The sequence below is a fragment of the Zonotrichia albicollis genome, chromosome 23, assembly GCF_047830755.1.
Source record: "Zonotrichia albicollis isolate bZonAlb1 chromosome 23, bZonAlb1.hap1, whole genome shotgun sequence".
In the NCBI taxonomy this organism is placed as follows: domain Eukaryota; kingdom Metazoa; phylum Chordata; class Aves; order Passeriformes; family Passerellidae; genus Zonotrichia; species Zonotrichia albicollis.
The window spans coordinates 3,477,233-3,503,633 of record NC_133841.1 but is presented as its reverse complement, the minus strand read 5'-3'; the positions used below and the strand labels follow the sequence as shown (position 1 = coordinate 3,503,633).

Sequence of the window (26,401 nt, the reverse complement as noted above, 5' to 3'; positions counted from 1 at the left end):
TAGATATCTCTACATCTATATATTATATATGTATACGCACACACAAAAGACTCCCAAACTTCTCCTAGCAGGCTCTGTTCTGGTTTGGAGGAGAAGGGACCCAACAATGGGTTCATTTGCTCTGTCCTGTCGTTGTGGCTCTCCTTTTCTCCTTCAGACTTTATTCTTTTTTTTTTTTTTTTTTTTGCCTTTTCTATTCTTCCTTTGCTTTTGCTTCCTGTTTTGTCTTGTTTATTCCTCTGTAGAGAAGGAGAGTGAGGGAGAGGAGCTCCTCTGAAAAGTCTGGTTAAATGAGCTACTGTGGGAGCCCAAACACTCTTTATTAGACAAGAAAGCTGGTGCAGAAGCAAGTGGCAGAATATTAATCTGCTTGCTGAATTGTGGCTGCAGAGAGCCTGGGAGGGGCAGAGCAGGGGACAGGGACTCTCATTTGCCCAGAATTCAATCCCACTCTGAAGCCACAAGCCCAAACCTCCAAAAAAGGCTCCCAGCAGTTCATGCCTGGGTTGTATTCAAGGCTGACAGATGAATGCTTTGGGTTCAGCTCAGCTGTGGCAGCATTTGCATTTTGGCTTTCATCAGCTCCTCATGAGCTGCACATTTCTGTGTCCAAACCTCCTCTGGACATGTCTGCATCTGAGTCTGGTCTTGCTCACTCAGGCAGAATGCACATTTTTTAGGCTGATACAAATTTATTTTTGGGGTTTTTTTTGGCTGTTCTAGAAGCAGCTGGGCCCAAATTACTTTCACTCCAATGTCATTATTATTTTCATACCACAGTTAAAACTGTGCTGAGCGTGGTGTGAGGTGAGCAGAAATGACACTTCCCTCCAGCACAGAAAATAAATGAAGGAAACCAGAACAGGAAGTTTTCAAGGAAGATCCCATCCTTTTTGTGCACTGGAACTGGTGCTCCCACAGCTCCCTGAGCTGAGCCTGATGTGCTGTGCCCATTCTGCACTGGTGCTGCCCTGCACAGCCCCCAGGATGGATGTTGGAATTAAGATTTGTTTACAGGGTTTACAACTAACAAGTTAAGGTAGAGCCAGCACAAGTTTAAACTGATCAGTGACCCAGGAACTGCTTTTGTAGGGACTGGCACATTAAATTCCAACTGCTTCTGTAGGGACTGGCACTTTAAATTCAAACTGCATTTTAGGGACTGCCCCATTAAATTCAGAAGCCTGAGAATTGGTAGAGCACAGTAAAAGGGACGGCACGTGCTGTGTGATGAGGAAAGAAGGAAGCCCCAGTGGCTGTGGGACATGAGGTGGTGAGAACACCTGCAAACAGGTTCTGAGGAATGAGCAGTGACTCCTGTGTGCCTCTGACTGCTGCAATCCAAGATTTGGGATCTGGTTCTGGCTCTGAGGAGCCCAGAGAGTGCAAGAAAACCATCAAGATGCTGAGGGTTGCTCTCCAGACCCTGCATTGCTCAGTTCCTCCTCCTCCCAGACTGCAGATGGGGTTTTCAAGCTCTTTCAGCCTGCTCACAGCACAAGTGTCCAGTTTCTGATGGAGCTTTTCTGGTGCTGGTAAATCAGCAGCTCCAAAATCCCCCAAAATGCCTTCCCTGTGCAGCTGGGTGTGAGAGCAGACACAAAACACTGAGTGAAAAGCTGAAAGGACGCAGACAGCTCCTGGCAGCTCAGGCTGCTGAATCAGGCAGAGCCTCCTGCAAACGCTGCACAACACTGCAGGAGCCAGGACAGAGGGAGAGGCTGCTCAAGGCAGGTGTTTCAGCTCCAAAATGAATACATGCAGATAAATCCTCCGGGTTTTGCACTGAAGGGGGTGCACAAGTGTATTTCAAGAGCTGGAGAGAGACATCAGGACACAAAGGTAAGTTGAGCAGTAAGAGATTTTGAGAGGATGTGTGGTTTGAGTTAAAAATGAACACAGCCAAGCACCACAGATTTTCCAATCATGTTTATTTTTCCTGTAGCCCACAGACACAGTTGGATCTGGCAACAGAGCAGATTCTATTTTTCCATAAAGTGTCCATGTGACATTAAGCCCAGGCTAATACTGTCATCAAAGGCATTCAGAGGGGACAGCAGCAGAAGCAATGGGAGATGCTGGGAGGAGGACAGACAGCAAGGCACAAGGGCAGGGAGCACCTCCTCTCCCACTGCCACAGCAGAGACAGGGTGCAGATATGCATAAAGGCATTTTCCTCATCAATACCAGACAAACACAGCACCATGCAGCACAGCCTGCAGCTGGAAGTGGGTGGGGAGCAGGACATGGATTGTTATTGCAGTTCTTGTTGGGAGCTGTGTGTGCAGGGCAGGGGCAGAGCCCAGGGCTCAGCAAAGCTCCCCAGGGGCGTTTGCTTGCTGGAGGGAACCACCATCCTCAGGGTGCACCTAGTGGGACACACCTCTCCCTTAGAGCCAGATCCACGTTTCAAATGCAGTTTGAGTACCTGAAATGCTGTGGGAAGAGACATCTGTCTGCTTCCCTTGCAGGAGGTGGGCTGCTGTGGTGTCTCATCAGGTTGAGGTTCCTTCCCAGCCCTCCCTCCCAGCTCTGGCCCAGCCCTGCACCTTGCTGTCCAACAGCATCACCTCAAACACCATTTCCCTTCTGCAGGAAGATTGGAGGAACACCTTCTCCTGACCACACTCTGCTGCTCCCAATCCCCCTCCTCCCTCCAGCCCAGGCCCCACAGAGCCCCCAGCCCACGCTGTGTGTGCTGTACAGCTGCACAGGGCAGGCCTGGGCTGTGGGTACAGGAGGGTGGCACACACACACACAGCATCACTCCCTTTGACTTTGTTTCCCCCAGCCACAAACCTTCCAGCACCAGAATCCTCCTCTGCCAAGTGGTTCCTTCATCCCAAGCAATCTGCACAGCAGCAGAAAAGTCTCCACAGTGTGCAGGGCAACTCGTGCAGCCCTGCTGGCAGCTGGCACCTTTGCTCAGCCCTGGAGACTGAGAGAAAGGCTTTGGAAAGGCAGGGCAGCTCCTGCAGCCAGCGCCGTGCCCTCTCTCAGCCACTCACTGTACAAATGGACAACACACACGCGTTATTTACAGCCCGCTCTCACATGATGGAGCAGCTCTTGGCTCGGTCTTTCCTCATCTCTGTGTCACTCAGGAAGTCTGTCCTGCCAGGCATCTGTGACGCCCGCTTCAGTCCCCGCTTGGAGTTGCTGCGTTTCAGGTTCTTGTGCACCCTGTTGACCGAGGCCAGCGTGGTCAGGTGGAACACGTCCCTCACGCTGTTCTCTGACACCTTGGAGGAGCATTCTGCATAGGCCACTGCCCCAATCTGCCGTGCCAGCGCGCTGCCCTGCGGCCAGAGAGAGCAGCAGCGAGGGAGCAGCGTTAGGGCACCGAGGAGCAAGGGTAAAAATGTGTATTTATTGGCTTTTCGCATTGAAATGGTCATTAAAATGAATACTGTTAGGAAAATTAACCCACGAAATGTGTATTTTATGATTGGCTTTCTGCATTAAAATGTTTATTTAAATGAATACTCTTAGGAAAATTAACCCACGAAATGTGTATTTTATGATTGGCTTTTTGCATTAAAATGTTTATTTAAATGAATACTGTTAGGAAAATTAACACACGAAATGTGTATTTATGATTGGCTTTTCGCATTAAAATGTTCATTAAAACCAATATTGTTAGGAGAATTAATCCACAAACACCAGAGGTTTATGTCCAAAAAGGAGGCAGAGGAGTCCTTTTACTTCATTCAAATAAAGGGACAAGCCATGGGGCATTGTCCTGGGATCTCTCAAATTTTTGGAGGACTCAGCCTCCCTTTTTCTCCCAATTTCCCACATTTCCCTCTCTCTTTCCCCATTGGCTGAGGCACTTGAGAGGTAAAAAATTCCCAATACACCTGATACTGAAGATTTCCCTCTAATGCATAACGCTCCCTTTTGTTAGGAAAACTAATCCACAAACATCAGAGGTTTATGTCCAAAAAGGAGGCAGAAGAGTACTTTTGCTTTATTTGAATAAAGGGAGAGGCCATGGGGCATTCCCCTGGGATCTCTCCAATTTTTGGAGGATGCTGTCACTGTGATATTTTATGAAAAATCCCTTTGGCAGGATCTTTTCTCCTGAAAAGCTGGGAAGTTTCAGCTTCTCCATGTTTTGCTGCTCTGGAATGTGATTTGGAGAACTGTTTACCCAGCATTTGAATTTTCTTTAATTAATGGCCAATCACAGCCAGTCTGTGTCAGACTCTGAGTCTGTCACAAGATTTTATTGTCATTCCTTTCTAGCCTTCTGCTGTCTCCTTTCTCTTTCTTTAGTATAGTTTTAGTATAGCATTTTTAATATAATATATATCATAAAATAATAAATCAGCCTTCTGAAACATGGAGTCAAGATTCTCATCTTTTCCCTTGTCCTGGGGACCCTCAAACACCACCACAGGACTCAGCCTCCCTTTTTATCCCAATTTCCTTCTCTCTTTCCCCAATGGCTGAGGTACTTGAGAGGTAAAAATTCCCAATACACCTGATACTGAAGATTTCCCTCTAATGTATAACCCTCCCTTTTAATTTTTAATTCTTATGGAATTTAAGGGTTTTTCTACCCCATTGTTTCCTTCATCTTTCAATGTCTAATTTCATTTATCAGCAAACCTAAAGTCACTGGGAGCAGAAAGAGCTGCACTGAACTGGAGATGCAGAAGGACAACACTCCCCTTTAGCCAGTCCAGCTTGTCAAATCAAGCACTTCCACCTGCTTTGAGAAATGACTTTTTTGGCTACTAAATGGCTGGCTGCTCAGCAGAGCATCAGAAATTGAGTCTTCTAGAGCTGGGGACAAGAGTGGTGGAAACAAGAACAGCTCTGAGCCCCCAAGTCATGACCAAAGCATCTGCAGACCAAGGCCTGGGCGCAGTGGGTGACAGGGCACAGCTGTCCCTCCCTGGGCACTGCCCAAACCCACCTGCTCGTGTGTCACGGGGATGAGGCGCTGCTTGGAGAGCTCCCTCAGGGTGTTGAGGTCTGTCCTCATGTCCAGCTTGCAGCCCACCAGCACGATCTTGGCGTTGGGGCAGAACTCCTGTGTCTCCCCTTGCCACTGCGGAGGAAAGGACAGGTTCTGGTTGGGGTGGCTTTTCCAAACAGGGTGTCACAACTGTTCCAACACTGGTTAGCATATCAGGGCTCTTTAATGGCTGCCACAGTGTCGCAGACATTTTTTCATAGAAATCCTTTCTTTGGGATTTGTTCATCTTCTGGGAAGCTGAGGCCCCAGAAGAAGAATGTAAACAATTGTTATCGGCTGGTGTGGAATGCAACAGGTGCAGTGGTGATTGGGCTTCTGTGAGTGTTTGGATTTGCTGACCACTCACAGGAGAGTTTGTCCTTGCTTTCTGCTGGACACAGAACTTTGTTATTCATTCTTTTCTATGCTATTCTTAGCTTAGCAGCCTCTGGAACTTCTCACTTTATTCTTTTTAGTATAGTAATGTATTATGTATCACATATCAATAAACCCAGCCTTCTGATCACGAACTAAGATTCTGTCTCTCTCTCACCATGAAGACCTCATCAGGTCGCTGTAATAGCCACAGTCAAGGATTGAATGGCCAGAGTACCCTTCAAGCCCTCCTGCTCCAGATTATTGCTCAAATCTGGGACCCCAAGGGTCAACAGGGCCAGTGGAGAGCTCTTTGCACACTCACACACTATTCATTAATGGGAGCCACCACACCATAATGTTAAAGACATTATGATGTTCAGAGCATAGCTATAGCCAGGGAAATTAAGAATTGAAGCAATGGAAAGAGAAGGCCAGGGCAAACATCCATGTCCTTCATATAAATGATTCTTTTCAGAGCTCCCAAAGTGAATGCCTGATGTCAGCTGTGTCTGCAGCAGTAAATAAATCCATCACCTGTGACCTCCCCCGGGGGGAGACCTGCACAGCTCCATCAGCATGTCAATGCCCCAGTCACTTATCTAGTGGTGCTGAAGTAGAGAGCAGATAATAAATAGAGATTACCCCCAGCTGAAGTGTCACTTGGAATTAGCAATTTCCTGCTACAATAACTCAGGGTTAAGGTCCACCCTGGGCAATTAGAAGCAGAAAAAAACCCAAGCCACCAAGCACAACTCTTGGGGAAGGGAGGGCTAAAAACCACCCAAATGTCATTCAATCAGTATCAGACCAAAGCCACTGCAAAATATGAAAAACCTTGTTTTCTATCAGGAGCTTGTCTTAGGTATCTGTTTGCCAAGACCTCAGGTACCCCCAGCCCCTGAGCAGGTCATGGTGCTGCAGCCACAGACTTACACAACCTCACAATGAACAGACCTGCTTCTTTTGGAGCTTTCACTCTAATTTATAAGCAAAATATAAAAAATCTTTTTTTTTTTTTTTTAATCAGGAGATTGTCCTAGGTATCTCCAGGAATTTGCTTGCCCCAGGACTTAGGCACCCCCAGCCCCTGGGCAGAGTTCTGGAGGTCATGGTGCTGCAGCCACAGACTCTCACAATGAACAGACCCACTTCTTTTGGAGCTTTCACTCTAATTTATATGCAAAATAAGAAAAATCTTATTTTTTATCAGGAGATTGTCTTAGGTATCTCCAGGTATCTGCTTGCCAAGGACATTGACTCCCCAGGATTCAGGCACCCCCAGACTCACACAACCTCAGAATGAACAGACAGACCCACTTCTTTTGGAGTTTTCCCCCTAATTCATGTGAAGGATTTGAGCTACAAGGTCTGTCACACCTGGCAGAGGGCTCTGCAGTGACACAGGGCTCCCTATTCTATGGAGAGAGCTGTGACCTCTTCCTGCATGGCTGACACCTCTGGGAGCCCAAACCCTGTTGTGCCATCAAGACTTGTCAGGACCAAAGCACCACTCCATGAAATCTTGTTCTGCATGAAAGGCAGAGCTGCTGCTTGCACTCCCTCAGATGCCTCTGCCCCTTCCACTGTACATGCTGTACAGCAGCCCAGGCATCAGAGGGGAGGCATTAATAAAGATTTCCTCTGCTGGATTTTTGCCTGAGGCTTGAACAGGAAATGTTATTTTCCTTATTTGCCTGATATCACAAGCTAAAACCCATTTCAGCTTCATGGTGTCTTAGGAATTTTCCTCGCTGCCATAAGGCTGTGAGCCTGCACCAAAGGAAACAAGGCATCTACTCAGAGGCACTTAAGAAATCCCCTGGGATTTAGGGTTTATTTTAAGTTACCATATCAAAAAAACATTGCCTAGCAGCACTCAAAACATCTGTGAGGCTGCACAGGGAAAGCCATGCACTGAGCAGAGTGGACTCACATGAAGATTGTGCAGAGAGACAAATAACTCCCAGCCCCACCTAATTATTGAGAGGTTTGTATTTCATTAAGGTCCAAGTGATTCACTTGCATTATTATTCTGCTGACTCCCAAGCTGAGCAGTGAATTCTTTGAGTCCACATGAAACACCCTCCCTGCACCCAGCCTGCTTGGTACCCAGGACCTGCTCTGGAAGCCAACACTGAGCCATTGACCAATTTATCTGAAGGGTCTTTGTCCCCTCAGCAGGACACTCCTGAGACAAAGCCCCACTTCCCAGCCCTCCCAGCAGCTGAGTCAGAGGCATTTGCTTCAGCACATTTGGCAAAATGTGGAGAGGCCAAGAGGCCAGGCAGCACAATGTGCCATGTTCAGGCCATGGCCATTCCAGCCCTGGGGCTCTCTGGGGAGAACAGCCATGGGAGCTGCTGCTCTGTGGTGCTTTCCATGCCTTGGTGTCCCAGAGAGTGTCACAAACGAGATGCCAGCCCCTCAGGACAGGATGCAGCTGGCAGATGCTGTCCTGCACAGCACAACCACAGCTCCCTGAGTTCCTGAATTCCTGCACAGCAGAACCACAGCTCCCTGAATTCCTGCACAGCACAACCACAGCTCCCTGAATTCCTGCACAGCAGAGCCACAGCTCCCTGAATTCCTGCACAGCACAACCACAGCACCCTGAGTTCCTGCACAGCAGAACCACAGCACCCTGAATTCTGGCACAGCACAACCACAGCTCCCTGAATTCCTGCACAGCACAACCACAGCTCCCTGAATTCCTGCACAGCAGAACCACACACCCTGAATTCCTGCACAGCAGAACCACACACCCTGAATTCCTGAGTTCCTGCACAGCACAACCACAGCTCCCTGAATTCCTGCACAGCAGAACCACACACCCTGAATCCCTGCACAGCACAACCACACACCCTGAATCCCTGCACAGCACAACCACAGCTCCCTGAATGCATGGCAGGAAGCAGGGCACAGCAGGACCAAGGGATGCAGCCCTGGAAAAACATTTACCCTCCCTCCTCTGAGCAGCATTTGGGGCTGCTGGACTTCACCTCAGAGGAAGGAGGGTAAATTATTTTCCAGGACTTTCCCTTGGTCCTTCTCCCAGAAGTGACCCACTGGGGACCAGCCTGGGGTGCCCCACAGCAGATCCCCAGCCCTGAGAGGCTCTCTGGGACCTGCCAGCTGCAATATCAGCTCTGCTGAAAGGCACTAAGGAGCAGGTAGGAAATTTCAGCTGCTCCCAGTGCCAGGGCAGGCTTAGGGCCCTGCCTGCTCTCCAGGCCAGTGGCATTGTGCCATCTCAGCTCAATAATTCACTTCAAATTCAGCACCACAGCTCATCATTTCTGTTGACGAGCTCTAGAGAACTGATTGCTGTCTTTTTCACTGTGCAGATGCTGAACTGAGGGGAGAGCCAAAAAACTGAGCACTCTGCTTGCTTGGAAACAGGCACCAGAGGCTCCTTCCCAGCTGCTGCAGGCCATCCACAGCCACTGGTGGTTCTGTTGAGAGATCCACTGCTGGTTCTGCTGACAGAAATCCACTGGTGGTTCTGCTGACAGAAATAGAAAAATGTACAAACTAATACTGTGAAAGAAATTGTAGACTTTAAAATTAAACACCTGACAACATCTTTTTAGGATTTGTGTTTTACAGCTGGTGCCTGATCCTGCGAAAAAGCCAATTTCTGTTATGTAAGTGGACTTCTCTAAACTGCAATCCTAGGATGTAAAATTAAAATTGTGCTATCTATTTTGCAAGGGTTTGGCCTCAAATGGTAGAACCTTGCCAGAGATTTCTTCTTTAAATAGATTGATGAGAATGTCCACAGCCTTGCCTGGAGCTCCTGTGCTCAGAGGAGGATGGTTGGGTGCTCTGCTTTGTGTGTGCAGAATGCAGAATATTTCCATTTGGAAGGAACCTAGGGGGTGGTGGCAGCTTGCAGCACGTGTGTGGGGTCTGTGTTCACACCCACAGATGTGGGGGCAGCAATTAACAGCAGCAATTAACAACAGCAACCCGAGACAGGGGCCAGAGCTCTGACCCTGATGAGAGCCTCAGGGCTGCCACGGTGGGGCAGAGCACCCCATGGCTGCTGGACTCACCTTTTTGAGCACACTGTCCAGGGTTTGAGGGCATGGTGGGGCAGAGCACCCCTCTGGTTGTTGGACACTCACATTTTGAGCACATTTTCCAGGGTTTGAGGGCATGGTGGGGCACAGAACCTCTCTGGTTGTTGGACACTCACCTTTTTGAGCACATTTTCCAGGGTTTGAGGGCATGGTGGGGCACAGCACCCCTCTGGCTGATGGAACTCACCTTTTTGAGCACACTGTCCAGGGTTTGAGGGCATGGTGGGGCACAGAACCTCTCTGGTTGTTGGACACTCACCTTTTTGAGCACACTGTCCAGGGTTTTGGGGTGTGGTGGGGCACAGAACCTCTCTGGTTGTTGGACACTCACCTTTTTGAGCACACCTTCCAGGGTTTGAGGCCATGGTGGGGCAGAGCACCCCTCTGGCTGATGGAACTCACCTTTTTGAGCACACTGTCCAGGGTTTCAGGGCGGCTGATGTCAAAGCAGATGAGCACAGCGTCCGAGTCGGGGTAGGCCAAGGGCCGCACGTTGTCGTAGTAGGCCGAGCCTGTGGAGAGGAGCAGGGCCAGTGTTATAAACAAAGTTCTGGTTTGAAAGAGACCACATGCCATAAGGTTCAGCACAGCTGGATTGGCAGAGGATTTTAGTTCCTTTGTTTAGGCATGGAAGTCAGATGTTTTGTCCTTGTTTTCTTATATTTACCCCTTGACAGAGTGAAAGGGCAAGTTTTGCATCCCTCTCCCTGCCTGGTGAGCATCTGGCAAGTGCTGCTGATGCAGGAGGGCTCAGCCTGGCTCACCACTCAGCCTGGATTCCATCACCCCTCACAGCAGAAAGGTGGGGCTGAGAGAAGACAGCAAATGCTGCTGCTGGGTTTGTATCCTTCCCTTGCTATCTTTATACAGGAGAGCTTGCTCACAAAGGTGGTGAGAATTTGTGACAGGTAAAAATGAATTGCCTTCTTTCTGGATTTGTGCTGGGAAAAGTCAGACAGATTCTTTTTGGTGTATAAAAGAAGTGACAGTGTTTTGTGAATGAGCTATAAATGGAAGGGGATGATTCTGCATTCCACAGGAACTCTGTGAGCAGGCAAAGAGCCCAGCCTGAATCATGCACTTCTTATATTTCTGTATTTCTTCTACCACACACATGTGCACACACACACCCCTTCAATGCAAATTTCAGGCAGGAAGGTCACTGTGCCACAGCATTTTTATTTGCCCTGCACTCTGCTGGTGAGTGCAGACACCTCAGCAAACACTCATGGAGCAATCAGCCTCACTATATGAAACCAAAGCAGTGGTTTTAAGTAGCAAAGACAAATAACTTAAATTTCCTGGAGGGATGAGAAGCAGATTTTATTTATGGGAAGAGGAAACAGAGACAGCAGAGTCCTTGTTGGATCTGCCTCCTCCAAAAGCAGGATTGCCATCCTGGGCTGAGGAAGCCAGACCTGCTTCCTGCTGCAGCTCCTTGGGATGTCAGGAGCTGGCACTTTCCCACCCCAGGAGAAAGGTGCAGCCCAGGTGTCAGGTGGCTCCTCAGTGAAACTCAGCACCTGATGAATTATGGATGAGGGTGGCTTATGTTTCTGGAAGGATGGAAATCTGCCTGGGCTGGGCACCAGAGGAGAGTGGGCTGATTCTCTGCAGGTCTGATGTGCACAGGGGCTCAGTCCCCCAGCACAGCACAGCTGGAGCTCTGCAAACACCTGGGCAGCAGAGCCTGACGCTCCTCTCTCTGCCCAGAGCCCACATGGGGCAGGCTGAGGGCTTGGTGGAGCCTCCCCAAACCCTGCCCAGTGCCAGGGACTGGCCATGCAGCTCAGACCATGGCACCAACCACAGCAGAGCTCCAGGGCTGTGACCCCCCAGCCCCTGCCACTCCACACAGCCAGGGGAAGGTGCCTGGATTTGATGTGCAATTGGATTCCCTGAAAATTGGCTCCTGGTGTCTGCAGCTCTTACAGCCAGCCCAGAGGAGCAAAGGCACCTGCAGCCCCTGCAACGTCACTGGGAAGGGAAGGGGTTTGGAACAGCACAGGAGAAACAGACCCTGACCTCTGCAGGGCCCAGCCCTCTTCCTAGAGGGAAAGTCAAGCTCCCTAATGGAAAGGAGCCAGTCCGTGTACATCTTGGGCAGCTCTGGGGACAGGGATGCCAGGCAGGCAGGGTGAGCCAGGGCACAGAGGTTTCTGAGCTCTCCTCAGGCTCACAGCTGGCAGGGTCACAGCACTGCCCATGGCACAGCCACATGAGCCAGCCCTGCCCAGCCCAGGGCTGCTGTCACAAGCAGCACCAAGCAGTGCTGAGCTCCCCTTTGAACAGGCTCTTCTGTTTGCCACGGGCTGGGAGCACAGGCCAGGAGATCCAGGGCTGATCTGCATGCCTGAATCAGCCCAGCCCTTTATCTGAGCCCTGCCCTCTCCCCCATGCACACAGAGCTCTCTGCCTCCAGACAGGGGCCCGGGTGCTGGAGGAAACGTTCCCACGCACATCCTCTCCCTGCAGCTTCTCAGCTTTACATAAACACTTGAGATAAATCTACCCCCTCCCAGCCAAGGAATGCTCCTTTTGTAGGGGCAGCTTTGGCTCATTCAGCACAGACAGTGCCACAGCAAACTGTATCATAGCAACCTGCTGCTCCTCAGCAGCCAGCCAGCTCCTCAGGGCTGCTGTAGCCCCCCGGATCCCACAGGACCCCCACAGACCCAGGAATCAAGCCAGGAGTCCTGCTCTGACCACCTGGACCACAGGAGAGACTCCCATGCTGAGGGAAGGGAAGCACGAGGTAAAGAACCTGATTTTTTTTTTAAATGAGATCAGAATTTGCTTCACATTCATTACCTGCAAAGAGCAGGAGTGACCCCTGGCACCTCAGCTGGCATTCAGCAGCCTCTGCCCACCTCAGTGCTGCCCTGTGGGGCAGAGGAGCTGCATTGCTCCCAGCCAAGGTAATCCCCAGTTTGCTCTGGAGACCTCTCTACTCAATCAGGAAATTCTCTTTTGCATCTATTACTTTTTCATTGCATTTGACAACTAAAAAAAACCACACCAAAACAACACCCCCCCACCCCAAAACCCCACTTAAACAACCCCAAAAAGCCAGAGCCTTCAACTCCAGCTCTTCAGTTTTATGGATTAGGAGCACTTGACGCCTTACAGATCCTCCAGCAAGACACTCCAGAGATCACAGTCTGGCAATTCCACACACACACAAGGAGCCCAAGGCTGGTGTGTCTGCAGATTCAGCCTTCCTTCACTGCATGAGTCATTCTCCCACTTGGCATCCAGGTCTGCAAGAAACAGGACCTAAGTGCATCTGTTCATGATTAAAGAGAAAACTGGAGCAAGCCTACAACCAGCTTAAAAATAAAATTCCCATTGTTGTCCACAACACAAGCACGAGTGGCTCCTCTTTGCCCTTGCCTGGTAGATCCTGCAGTGCCTGGCACTGCAGCTCAGAGATGCCACTCTTGGGCAGGGGGCTGAAATGTGCTGTTTCATCTCCACCAACGTGGTGCTAATCTCCATTTGCTCCTCATTAGCTGTTCTGGAGATGATGAGCCTCTCACACAGGCACCCTCCATCCAACAACAGGGAAATCCATGATCTGCTCTGCAAGGGGCTCTCACAGCCCAGCTCGGGCTGAAACAGAGGTGAGCACTGCCAAGACCTCAATTTCTCAGCAGCACACTCGGGGGGCTCTGAAAGCTCTCCCCAAAGAGGGAGCAGTGTGAGGCACACGCTGCTTTCTGCAGGCACTGCCAGGAGCAGCCTTCATGGAATGGAACACAAACCCATCCCAGCTTTCTGCAGGGCTGCACTGACAACACAGAGAGTTTTGGGTCTCCTCCCCACACAGAGGTGCCAGACGAGCCTTTAGAGATGGCAGAGGATGTGCACTCTGCCAGACAGATCCCAAGAGGGCAAAGCTGCCAAAGCAGGAGCAAGTCAACAGCCCCAGGACTTCCAGAACCTTCTGGCCTGGCTGAACTTTGACATTTGTCTTGTTTGTGCAACATCACTGCAAACCCCTGAAGTAAGGAAAGGAGGAAACTGCTCTGTGACATAGAATAAACACTCTTCTGGGAAATGCACAACTGAAAGAAAACCCCGGCTCATCAGTTTGGACAATTAACCTCTGCTCCTGATTCCTACAATGCACGTACAGAAATGAGTGAATTACTAAAGAGCCCAGCTGGCACACCTTCAGGATGAAGGCAATGCTATTTGCATAGGCTGAGGTGGCATTTCTGGGCCCTTCTCCAGACCTTATTACTGGAAGCCTGCCCCTCAGGAGGAGGCAGTTCTGCTGGATTTACCAGTGGAGGGAGGAATCCCCAGCTCAGGCAGGCACTGAGCTCCCCTGCCCCATCCCAGCCCTGTGTCCTGCCTCACCTGTGGCCACAGAAGCTTTTTCAGCTGCAAACCTCCCTCCAGCAGCTGTGAGGAGCCCCTGAAAGCTCCTGGGGCAGCATCACTGCGGGGGTGTTGGAGGGAAGGGATGAGAATCTTGACTCCATGTTTCAGAAGACCGATTTATTATTTTATTATATATATTATATTTCAGAAGGCTGATTTATTATTTTATTTTATATATTATATTAAAAGAAAATGATGCACTAAAACTACTCGAAAGAGACAGGATACATCAGAAGGCCAGAAAAGAATGATAATAAAATCTTGTGACTGCTCACAGCTTTGACACAGCTGGACTGGGATTGGTCATCAAGTAAAACAATTCACATGAGACCAAGCAGAGATGCAACTGTTGGTAAAATCTTCAGACCACATTCTGAGCCATCAGAGAGTTATTGTTTATATTTCTTTTCTAAGGCTCAATCCCAGTGAAAGGGTTTTCATAAAATATGTCAGTGACACATCAGAGGGTGTCTGGCATGGCAGGAGTGGCAGGACTGCCCTCCCAGCCTTTCCATGCCTGCAGCAGCTGAGCAGGGAGACAAATGGGGGTCACAGTCCCTTCCTGGCACTGCTGCCACGTCACAAGGGCAGCTGGCATCACCACAACCTGCCTGCCACCCTTTCTGCAGGGGACAACAGGGACCCAGAGGGGCAACAGCACAGGCAGCACGCACAGGGAACAGGGATGAGGGCTGCATGGACACAATTCTCATGGAGCAGTGCTGCTCATTTCAGCATCACTGCTCACAGGCATCAGATCCCTCCCCAGGCATGTGGCTGCCAGATAAGGTTTCTTCCCACAGGGAAGGCTGGGCCTGTACACTTGCAAAGTTTAATGGAGTGGAGATTTTTATCTTCAGAATCTGGGGCAAGAGGAGCAGGGAGAGCAGAGCACAGCAGAGAGCAGATCAGCTCTGGGCTGTGGGAAAGGGGTCAGCACCTGAGCTGGGAACAAGCCCACCCCACAGAACATTCCTCTTTATTCACAAGGTCACAGCAGCCAGCAGGGCCAGCCAGCTGTCACTAAAAGCAAATGTTCCTCAGCACCCCCACAACTCCCAGGACATCTCATGGCCCCACAGAGGCTTGAGCCCCCCAGATCTGGAGGGGACAAAGGATGGATGATGCCAGAGCAGAACCAGGCTCCATCCCTGAGCCACAGAGCACTGCAGCATGCCCACAGTGTGCCCAGCCCAGAGAGGAGATCCTCCTGGGCTGCCACCCTTTCTGCAGGGGACAACAGGGACCCAGAGGGGCAACAGCACAGGCAGCACACACAGAGAACAGGGCTGCATGGACACAATTCTCATGGAGCAGTGCTGCTCATTTCAGGGTTACTGAAATGTGCCCAGCCCAGAGAGGAGATCCTCCTGGGCACTGCCCTGGCATGCCCTGTCATGCCTTCTCAAGGTCCATCCCACCCACTTCAGTATCAGCATTTCTGCTGCAACCCTTTAAAGTTCTGTCTGACTGGTTGCTGACCTGCATGGGAATGTGACCCAGCTGTATTTTTAGGATTAACTACATATTTGTGCTGAGGCACAACACAAGCATGCTGCTTTTAGGCTCTCAGTCTGAACAGGAAGCATGGGAGGAGCTCTTTTGGTATGGAAAGGGCAGCTCCACATTTTCTGTGTGCCTCAGAGTGAAGCCTTTCTGAGACAGGACTTGTTCTTACATTGGGAAGAGGCAGCCATGGCAATCCTGGAGCTGCACCCTGGGAATCCAGGCACAGCCAGCCCCAGCATCCATGGAGATGCCATTGCCAAACTCAGCCCCTTTCAGCTCTCTAATCTCATCAACATTCCTCAGTAGCTCCCTTAAAAGAAGGATCTGTTATCACAGCCCGTGGGTTCCCACACAGGCCATTCCAAGGCAGACTGTTTGCTGAGCACAGGCAGAGAGGAAGGCGGAGGGGGATTTGCAATTCACAGCGTTATTCTTGTCTTGAAAGCACATCTGCTGAAGAGACAGCGGCTGTGGAGAGCTGGCAGGCACACAGCTCTGCTCTGAGCCGGGCAGGGCACTGCTGAGCCCCTGAGCACTGACCTCTGCAACGCTGCAGGCTGCAGCAGGCACTGCCACTCTCAAGGTCCACAAAGGACAGTCCCCTCCAGCAGCTTCCCAAGGCAGCAGTGACCTTGTGCAGGGCACAGTGCCAGGCTGGCTCTGCCACTGAGCACTGGCAAAGATGTCCCTGCCAGGAGCAGGCAGCTCCGCTCTGCATCAGCTAAAGATGCATCAAGCAGCTCAATGGCCTCAGATCACTCCTGGCTCTGCCTGCCTGCACTTTGAGGCACAAAAGCAGAGCCTCCTAGCAAAGAAGTCAGTACAGTGTAGGTTCCTCACCATTATTATTGAAAACAGAAAAAAAAAAATCCACCTGGATACAGGGTAAAACCTCAGAGCTGCCAGCAGCAGTGCTGCCAACCCTCAAGCATGGCTTGAGCTCCTCTCTCCCCTTGCTTGCACCCAGTGCCAGGGGAGCTCTGCAGAACAGGGCATTGGGCCAGTCTGGTGGGCACTGGTCATTGCCACCATGGCCTGGCATTGCCAGTGCACCAGTGGGCAGTGCCAGCTCATGGTGGGAAACACTCCAAGCACAGCTCCCTGGGCAGCAGGGCAGCCCCAAACAGCAGGTCAGCCTGCTCACTGAAGGCTCTCTCTGCCAGAGACCTGCTGGGCACCTCAATGGTTCCACTTCCAGCCCCAGACACACTCCCTGATCCCACAGGGAAAGTATTATTACCTCGCTGAGGGAAGCTCCCTGCCCCTGCAAGCCCTGGGGGTTACAATGCTCCCTCCCAGACCTGACGCACTCAAACGAAACTCGAAACTCGCCCACTCCTTGCGGAGCATCGCTAATGATCGCCAGCCATGCACCTTCCTCCTCCTCCTGCCCCAGGAGCAAAGCACAAAGCTCATCCTGCCGGTCTGGGGCACCCAGCCCTCTGGGAACAGCCCTGCCAAGCCATCAGACATCCCACTGAACAGGAGTTTCCCCCACCACAAGATCCCAGCCCTGTGCAGAGGAGTTGTTTCTGTGCTGAGCGCGTTCAGCCAACGAAAGAATTTGCCAGAAGAGGAACAAGAAGAGCAGCAAAGCACCGTGCCCTCCATAAGGCTCAGGAGCAGAGGAGCCAGGGCATGGCCACTCCATTCCTGCACCATTCCTGCCCCATCCAAGCTCTATCATTCCCTGGAGCTGCAGCCATTGCTGCCCCATGCAGGCTCTGCACCCCTTCCCTCACAGACAAGGATGTCAAACTGTTTTACAGTGGAGGCTTTAGCAAATAACATGTAGCACTTTGGGACAGCAGGCATGGGACATTCCTGGCGTGCTGTGACATGGCACCCCAAGCAATTTTACTCCCATGGTCTGAATTGAAACAAACATGAAACACAACCAGCAGCTGCAGATGTTGGACAAGGGGATTTTCTCCCTGGTGCATTCTCAGAGCTAAGTCTCATTTGAGTCCTAGCAGGTTCAACCCTTTTGAAGGATTCTCAGTGCTGGAAATTCTCCAAAGTCACCCTCCAGCCCCCCAAAAAAACAAGGGACAAAGAGTTAAAAGACATTTAAAGAAAATCAGAGCTCCCAATACAATTTGGGAGCCATTCAGTTCTCCATCACTCCCATCCACTGTGTGTCAATATTCCTCTAATGGGAGCTGCTGCCTGCCAGCTGCCAGTGTCACAGCCTGTGTTTGCCACTTAGGAGGGGTCAATTCAGCTCCAAAGGCTGCATTTTCCAACAGGATGACAGGGCACAGGGAGCAGGCAGCATCCTGGGCTGGACAGGGCTTACCATGGGGATGGCTGAGCGGCCAGGCAGACTGCAGCCACACTCAGCCTTCATAAAGGGAGTTTTCCAGCCAGACTGCACTTTCTCCACCACCCACTGCTGAGAGATGCTCAGCTCACCTTGTGTAGCTTCCAGAGTCTCCAGCTGCTTCCTCAACTAAGTATGGGGTGAGGGAAATTAAGTAAAAATTTAAAAAAATATATATATCCACCTCCTCTCTCCAGGTGTCTGCTGATTTCTCAGGGAATTTCAGTTCCATCACTTATCTAAGAGAAGGAGAGCATTTAAAATAGAAAGTGTTCCCCTCCTCATGTCATTCACTCTTGCTGGGATGGAATTTATCATGAATAATACGAAAATCAGCTTAAAACAAAGAATAGGTAGCCCAGAGAGAAGGGGAAGTGCCCACCAATGCCTGCAATTCTCCATGGGGTGGGCAATGAGCTTCTCCTGATCCCTTCAGCTCAGCTGGTTCAACTCACTATTGTGCAAAACTTCTTTTGCCAAAGCTCCCATTTATGTGGGCTAGTGAAAACTCAACAGCACTTTGCAGTCTACAGCTAAAAATTTCAGTTTGATTACCAGGGAAAACTGCTGTCTAGTGCTTTGCAGGATTGTTTATTAAGAGCTAGCTCCTGTGTATTTCAAATCAAAGGGAATCTATCTGGAAAACTACCTGATGAACTCTATCTACAGCAAAGCTGTTAAAAAGGTCTGACATTTTTCACAGGAGAAAAGAGGAAGAATCAAAGTCCATTTGTTTTTGGCTGCAGAGACAAATATTGGAAAAACATCTTTTGTCACAAGGGGAAAAATGAACGTGTGACAGCATCAGATGCAGGTGCCAGATACATCCTTTAAGGACTTTTTATCATGCCCTTTCCTTTAAACATTTGTAAGACCAAAGGAAATCATTCTGGAGGATTCCTAAAAAGCAAACAACACTTCAAACGTGCTTCTACACCCTGCAAAGATGAAGTTTTTTATATCAAACACAGATCCTCAAGAGCAAAGCCATTCAGTGCCTAGCAAAGACAACCCACCACATCCCCTCCAAGGCTGCAGAAGCCCAGGTTTTGGACTCCCCCAGCCATGGGGGTGCACAAGCTGTGGGTGAACACTCACGTGCAGCCCAGTGACCATCCCCGAGTCCTGGAGCACCCTGAGCAGCTTCAAGGAGCTCTCTGCAGCCTGGAACCAGCCAGGATGGCTTCACATCTGAGAGTCTCCAAACCAGCCCAGCAGCAGCCACCCTGCAAGGGCTTCCATGCAACCACCACTCTGTGCTTCAAGCACAGCTCCTGGTCAAACACCAAGGGCTGGCACTTCATCCCCAGGAGCCAGCGTCCTCATGGCTCACATCACAGCACACAGCTTGCCAGCAAAGCTGAATCCAATTCCCTCTTTGTCTCAGGGAATAAAAATCAGCAAAGCAAGGTCTCTTAGGTCAGGAAGCTCCAGAAGAAGATTAAAATATATTTTACATGTTTGGGCTAGTCCAAGACTCACTAAAAGCCACTACTCTAGGTAGAGCTATGCTAATCCTATAGCTGTCACTTAATGAAGGCAAAATTACAGCAAGGAATCTGAATAAACAACAGGAAAAGAAAGTCCTAGGTCATGTTGTCATTTACTACTGCTCTTGGACACTGAGAGCACTTCATTTATCATCAGGATTCCAAAAATTAAGAGACTATGGGGAAAGAGCACCAGTAAGCACACGATGTATATTCATCAGCAGAACACAGCATTCAGCTGCACTGCCCGTACAAAAGGACCCGAAGATAAATCAGAAAGTGCCTGTGAACTTTGTGGGATGCCAATATTAACATTAGCCCTGCATCACGCACTCCTCCCGCAACTCGTGCCTCCCCCGGGGCAGGAGCAGGCACAAAGTTTGGGACGGGTCTCGGTGGGCTGGGACAGCCGTGCCCGGCGCTGTGAGCGAACCACAACCGAGGACACAAAGAGGCAAAACCAAACCGAGCCAAAAAGACGCCAGAGAGCCCCGGAGGCTCTGTGGCAGCACCAGGGCATCCCCCCCGAGGTGCGGGCTCCCCCCTCCATCAGCACTCCCATTCCTCCCCGCTCCCCCGGCCTCAGGGCTGCAGCCGCAGCCGGTTCTGTTCGCTGTCCCCGCTGCAGGACAAGGGAGCGCCGCCCGCCCGGTGCCCCCGGGAGGCTCGCAGGGCTCGGAGCCGCTGCCCCAGCCCGGCCCGGCGGCTCCGGGAACGGTGGGAAGGACGAGTCCGGCCCCACCACCCCCGCGCACCCCCGGCCCACCTGAGGTGTCCCACATGTTGAGCTCGGTGCGCTGCTTGTCGATCTCGAAGCTGGCCGTGTAGTTCTCGAAGACGGTGGGCACGTAGCTCTGGGGAATGAGGGGAGAGCACAGGTGAGCCCGGGGGAGCTGAGGGGAGCCCGGCCCGCCCTCCCGCAGCCCTCCCGCACCTCGGGGTAGCAGTCCTTGGCGAAGACGTGCAGCAGCGCGGTCTTGCCGCACTGCGTGTCCCCCACCACCACGATCTTGCAGCGCGCCAGGTGCCCCTCCATGGTGCGGGGCCGCCGCGCCCGCTCCGCCGCCGCTTTACCGGGCCGGCCCCGGCCTGGCCGCGCCCCCGGCCCCGACGGCACCAACCAGGCGCGGAGCGGAGCCGGCGCTGGGCAGGGCCGAGCCGCCACGGCCGCGGCCCCGGGAGCCGCCCCCCGCCGGCCCCGCCGCCCCGAGGGGCGTCCCCTCCGTGCTGCCGCCGCTTGTCGCTAGCCCCGGTGCACGGCGGGTGGAGGATCCGGGGTGTCCGGGATGGGCTCGCAGCTCCGGGATGGGCCAACAGCCCCGGGATGGGCTCACAGCCCTGGGATGGACCGACACCCCTGGCATGGACCCACAGCCCCGGCCCCACGCTGCCTGGAATGGTCCCACAGCCTCGGGATGGGCTCACAACCCCTGCGATGGACCCACAGCCCCAGGATGGGCTCAGACCCCCGGACGGACCCACAGCCTTGGGATGGGCTCAGAGCCCCCGGGATGGGCTCACACCCCTGGGATGGGCTCACACCCCTGGGATGGGCTCACAGCCCTGGGACAGACGCATACCCCCGGCGCCGCACAGCCCGGGATGGGCTCACATCCCCAGAATGGTCCCACAGCCCGGGAATGGACCCACATCCCCAGGATGGGCTCAGACCCCCGGGATGGACCCACAGCCCCAGCCCCACACTGCCCGGGTTGGGCTCAGAGCCTCAGGATGGCCTCACAACCCCAGGATGGACCCACAACCCCCAGGATGGACCCACAACCCCCAGGATGGCCCCAGCTCCTTGCTGCTCTCCCTGCCCGGGAGATGCCCTTTTCACCGAGGCTGCCCAGGGAACGGGAGCTGCTTCCTGAGGAATTCGGCAGGAACGGGTGTAGCCCCAAATTTGTCCTCACAGAGAAAAGCAAGGCACATCTTTGCAAGAATATTTCTGGGATTCGCATTCTCTGAACCTCAGAGAAAGGAAAAACAATGCTTATCTCATTTGCTGTGCCTGTGTTTGTGCCAAAGTAGAATGCAATATGGAGATTATTTACCCACAGTGATGGTGTTTTGTTTCCTTGGCCTGTCAGGGCCAAATGTGTGTTTGTGTGTCAGGACTGTCACTGACAGCCATGAGATTCTGTGCAGGGTGTGCAGAGTGAGGGCTTGGCAGATTCAGTTTTAGATATATAGAATAATATAGTATAATAAAGTAATTAATTAGCCTTTTGATATCAATGGAGTCCTCCTCATCATTCTCTCCCCTCATCGCGAGCAAAAATATCCACGATAAACGGGGACAGCTGGAATTCTGTGCTCAATGAACCCCATATCCCCAATGTCCGTGGCCAAGTGACATCAGCAGGGACAGGGGACTCTGCAGCAGCTGCATGACCCCAGGCTGGCCTCACAGCCCTCTGCAGAGAGGGCAGTGATTTCTGCTCTCTGTCCCTCCTCGAGCACAGACAGCACATCTATAAATTACAGGCAGTGATTTTAATTAGCAGGCTTCTCTGCTGCTCGTATTTCGCTGGCCACACTGCAGAAAGATTCACCTAAATGGCAAACTGACAGGCTGCCTGTCAGAAAATGCAGTAAAAATAGACATAAGGAAGACAAAGAAGGCCTGGAGAAAAGGAAATGGAAATGTTTTGGCAGTGAAACAAGATTATTAATGGACTGAGGGGGCAGTTTGTTTTTTGCTGAAATCACAGTCATGTTTTGTATATAAATATTGGTGCTGTGCATGATGTTGGGACAAGTAAAGAGCAAAGACAGGGAGCAAGGCATGGGGGGTTGCCATGCAGGTACCCAGTGGTTTCAGGTGCTTCTTGGCCTTCTGACAGCCCTGCCAGCCTTGCCCCTGGGGACACACCAGCCTCAGTCAGCACTTTGGAGCTGATGCCTTCATGTGGTCACAAACCACACGGGTCCCACTCTCAGGGTGCACCCCTAGGACAGGAGCCAGGTGCAAGCAGGGCTGAAGGTGTGTCTGAAGCACATTCACCTGGCCAGATGGGAATTCAGTCCCACCTCATCATCACACACCAGAGAAGACCCAAAAGCTGAAGGCATGATGTGGTCCAAGGAGACCAGGCAGTCCTGGAATCCCTGCAGCTCCTGTCCTCAGCTGATCTGATTCCTGCATTTTGTGGGCCAGGAGCTGGCTCAGTCAGTTCTTTGCTGTGCAGCTTTGCTGTGGGTTTTGCTGCAGCATCCCTGGGCCTCCCAGCCTTGTCTTAAGCAGAATGATGAGTGACTGTCTCATGCTTGTTTCCTCCAACTGTCCCTGGGGAAAGGAGCCTGTGCAGCACTGACAGGTTTTGTAAGGCCTGTGGTGATTTTTTTGCCTTATATGTGTGCATGTCACTCCATTTTTATGCAGAAGGATGGAAAGGAAAGTTCATTGATTTGTGACTGCAGGTAAAGGAGTGCAGGGTATTCACCAGGGTCACCTGGAGCAGAGTTCTCCCCTTTCTGACATCACTTCACCTCGTTTCTCAGGAGGAATTTGGGTTTTGCTCCCCACCATCACACAGAGGAAAGCCTGCTCCAGCGGGGGCAGGACGCTCTCTGCAGGGAGCACTCAGAGCTCTGCAAACCCCACAGCCACATTTCCCTTCAGGAGAGGGAGAGGCAGCAGCTGCAGGGCACCACCATGGCCGAGCCTCACCTCCCCTCCAGTGCAGAGCACAACTCACCCCTGCTGAATGTATTCTGCTGCAGAATGTATTCAGCAAGCCTTTAGCGTGGTGTGAATTTTCTGAGCAGGCTGCAGAGCCTTGCTGTGGCTGTCACTGAGTGTGGAGAGGCGACAGATGGCTCTCACACGTTTGCTCCTGGAAGTGCTTCCCCAGTGGCTGGATCCTCCCTGGCTGATCCACCCTCTCGGGGTCTTAATTGCTATTATGAATTAAATTCATTGGGTTATGTTGATGCCATTCTCTGTACAAAGAAATGTGAAGACATTCTGCACTAGGAAAATACGCTGTGAGAAGCTAATTTTCACTGAAGGATCCACAGCCTGAAATTTGGAGCCTGTAACATCTTATTCTGGTCTGCAGAGCCCCAAAGTTTGGTCCTGTACAGCCAATCAGAGGCTCTGGACTGAATTTCAAACGTGGTGAGCAGGTGAATTATTGAGTGAGAGTGTCCTGAGTCTGTCACACAGCCATGGTCCCTGCAAGAAGCACAGACACACCTGGTGACAGTGCCCTGGTGTCCCCCTGGGATCAGGGACAGAGCTCCTGCTCATCACACCATGCAGTGACAGTTTCCTGCATTTTTATGATGATTGTTCACTTTTTACCCCTCTTCTCTTTGTCATTTTTCTCAGTGTGCAATGCCTTATTTCCCAGGGACAGAAATAAGGGACACACTTTAATGTCTCACCAGATCTAGTCTTAAATATCTTTTTGGACTTTTCAAATATGGGAAAGAGCTGGAAACCACCCAGGCCAAGCTGTAGAGTTGCTAACTATGAGCACTTGGAGTTAAATCATTCAGCCCAGAGGTGTCATTTGATGCTTTCCCCTAGAAGATAAAGAGGTAGAAAAGCAGTAGAGTGTCATAGCCAGGTAGAAGAATTATAAAATAAAAGCCTTGTGAAATCAGGCCTTGCTCTGCTAAAGTTGCCAAAGCTGGCCTGACATTTCTTCTAAATGCAGCTAACAAGCAATTTGCAAGTTCCCATGGACATACATCCCCAGTTGTTAAATATATTCTGCAAATGAGAAGTTTATTTAACACAACAATCTATTCTGAGGGTGAAAAAAACAAATGCATCTGTGTCAACAATGAAATTTATCCCATGGGAGCCTGCAAAGGAAAAATGTAAACATATCTAGAGAGAGAAAATGTGATAGACACTTACACTAGCCTTTATCATCCAATGAACTGAGTTTCACTGTATTGCTGGCCAATTAGGTTCAACACAGTGCCTTCTGATATTTCCTACAAATATGAGCTTGGTGAATAAAGAATTGGCTTTCTGCATGAAGAAAATGGAGCCTGGGCTGATTTATTCCAACAGAAGGTGTCCCCAAAGACGTGATCGACTCGAGATTAACAGCCTGTCACAAAAGGAGGAGGTGAAACCAGCCAAGCCGACCGCGGGACGGGATTTAGAGACGGAATAAACAAAGATGTGAAAGGGAGATTGCAGCCAGCACAGGAACAGCGCAGCACTGGCCGCAGGATCAGCACGGATAGAAATTCAAGGAGCGGATATGCAAAACAGCAAAAGGGATATGGAAAGCAGCAAAAGGGATATGCAAAGCAGCAAAAGGGATATGCAAAGGAGCAAAAGGTTACGGCTACGGTCAGCAGCGGGATCGGTGTGCAGCCAGCAAAGACAAGAGGCGGTGAAACAGAACCAGGGAAGGGGCAGAAGGTGTGGAATGCACAGAAATGAACACAACAGCTGGGAGAAAATGAAACACAAATCATGCGAACAGAACCGCGAACTGCAAACGCCGTCCTGGACCGCGGAGGATGCGCAGCCCAAAGAGCCGCAAAAGGTGAGGCAGCCCAGGAGAGAGAAACGCGCAGCGAGTCCTGGGGACAGCAGGGACAAAAACAGCGGTGAGTCAGCGCTCAGCTGCTGGGAAAAACGCCAATCGCTTGTTTTTAAGATTTTTTAAAGTTTTATAGTAATGAAAGGGTTATAAAAATAGTAATGTAATTAGAATAATAAAAATTTGGATATTTTGGATTAGGACAATACGAGACAATAGAAAACGAAGAGTTACAGACGGTCTGGGTATCTTTTCTGGGCAAAATGAGGGCAAAAAAGGACCCGTGTTAACAGAGGATTAACCCTTAAAAGCAAGAGCCTGTTGCATATTCATACACCTCATCCATGATGCAGAAATTCCATTCAAACACAGGATTCTGTCTGGTCAGTGTCAGCTTCTTCCTCTGAATCCTAAAGTGTCTTCAGGGCTGAGCAAGGTGGGAAAAAGTTCTTTCCTTCTGATAATGGAGCAATAAATTCTCTTTCTCTGAAAGATTCAGGTGTCCTGTGGCTGCTGTCTAGTGTGAGTACCTCATTCCTGTCTTTAAAAAGATATCCCACACACATAGTTTCTATTTTAACCTCAAAAGTTACATTTTAACTACAAAATTACATTTACAATGCTATTAAAAGGTTATTACAGCACTACTAATCAATACAACATATTACATGAAGTAAATATCTGTACAGAGCCATATAATGTGCACTTTTCACAGCTGCTAAGGTGTGGGGAAACAAATGGCAGGATGGAACCGTGATGTGGAAATGGCACTTGGAAACATACGGGTCATGGGAAGAAAGCCCAACTCTGAGTTTAAAAAGGCAAAATATGCTGGGAAAAGGCGTTTTCTACTCTTTTTTTAAAGTATTTTCCTCCTTACTGTGTGTGATTTTTGGGATTTGGTTTTTTTTGCTTTTTCCCCTCCTCTTTTTCAACCACGAGTGTTAGGGGGAAGAATAGAGGGCAGAATTGTGGAGTTTTCCCTTCCCTTTTTGGGGTGGCACCTGCCCATAAATTGGGAATGGCTCATCTATATTTAATTTATTTAATTGCTCTGGTCTAGATGTGGCTTGGCTGCTGCAGCTCTGTTCCTTTTATTTTTATTTCTTTTTTTAAGCAAAACATGATTTATTAAAGGCATGGAGGAAAACACAACAATATAACAGCTCCCGGTTTAAGTATATAAAAAGTGAAACAATTCAGAGTACATTTAATGGTGCCTGTGATACATTTAAACAGGATGTTTTAAGTCCACCCTACCTCCTCCTAGAATTTAAAACAAGGAAAAGAAATTACAGAAATACCCCTTTACCACCTCACACAACGGCAACTAGAGGTGTCTACAGACACAGCATCTCCAAAGTGTCTGCTTTGTAGCTTTTAACACACGCTGAACAAGAATGTCTTAATGCAGACAAGTCAGGATGAAGTCAATAAAGTCTTGTTGGATATTCTCCTTGTTTGTTTCTCCATGCTGCTGCTTGATTTGTGAAATTTCATTTTCCAGCTCTGACAGGAATATTCCACTATAAAGTGATCAAGAAACTCTGTATTCTTTTACAGTCATGAGACAGGCTTAACAAGTGAGAAGCTCGAAGCTCTAGTAGTAGTTGTGTCAATTTTTGTAAAGCATTTTTGTTGTGTGTTGACACCTGCTGACCATTTCTTCTGACTAGTCAGTTTTACTGCATTACAACTTTATGCATTAGTTGGTCAAATATATATATATATGTATTAGTTGGCCA

General features: G+C 50.3%; 1 protein-coding gene across 1 annotated transcript; it reads right to left on the bottom strand.

Annotated features, from left to right (window-relative positions):
• Nucleotides 1–159: 159 nt before the first annotated feature.
• On the bottom strand, nt 160–20,338 carry RND2 (Rho family GTPase 2). The gene is made up of 5 exons (XM_074557528.1): nt 20,072–20,338; nt 19,904–19,991; nt 9,829–9,938; nt 4,925–5,059; nt 160–3,299 (listed from the first exon to the last, which is right to left on the bottom strand). The coding sequence occupies exons 1-5, from the start codon at nt 20,171–20,173 to the stop codon at nt 3,051–3,053; spliced, it is 684 nt and encodes a 227-aa protein (XP_074413629.1). The 5' UTR covers nt 20,174–20,338; the 3' UTR covers nt 160–3,050.
• Between the last annotated feature and the right edge of the window lie 6,063 nt (nt 20,339–26,401).

What these genes read in the sequence shown, in the direction of transcription:
- RND2 (XM_074557528.1), bottom strand. Translation starts at nt 20,173, where the DNA reads ATGGAGGGGCACCTGGCGCGCTGCAAGATCGTGGTGGTGGGGGACACG. An exon ending in TGGACAGTGTGCTCAAAAAG is followed by an intron (nt 5,060 to 9,828) that starts GTGAGTTCCATC and finishes TTTCCTCCGCAG; the next exon opens with TGGCAAGGGGAGACACAGGA. An exon ending in TCCCCGTGACACACGAGCAG is followed by an intron (nt 3,300 to 4,924) that starts GTGGGTTTGGGC and finishes CTCTGGCCGCAG; the next exon opens with GGCAGCGCGCTGGCACGGCA.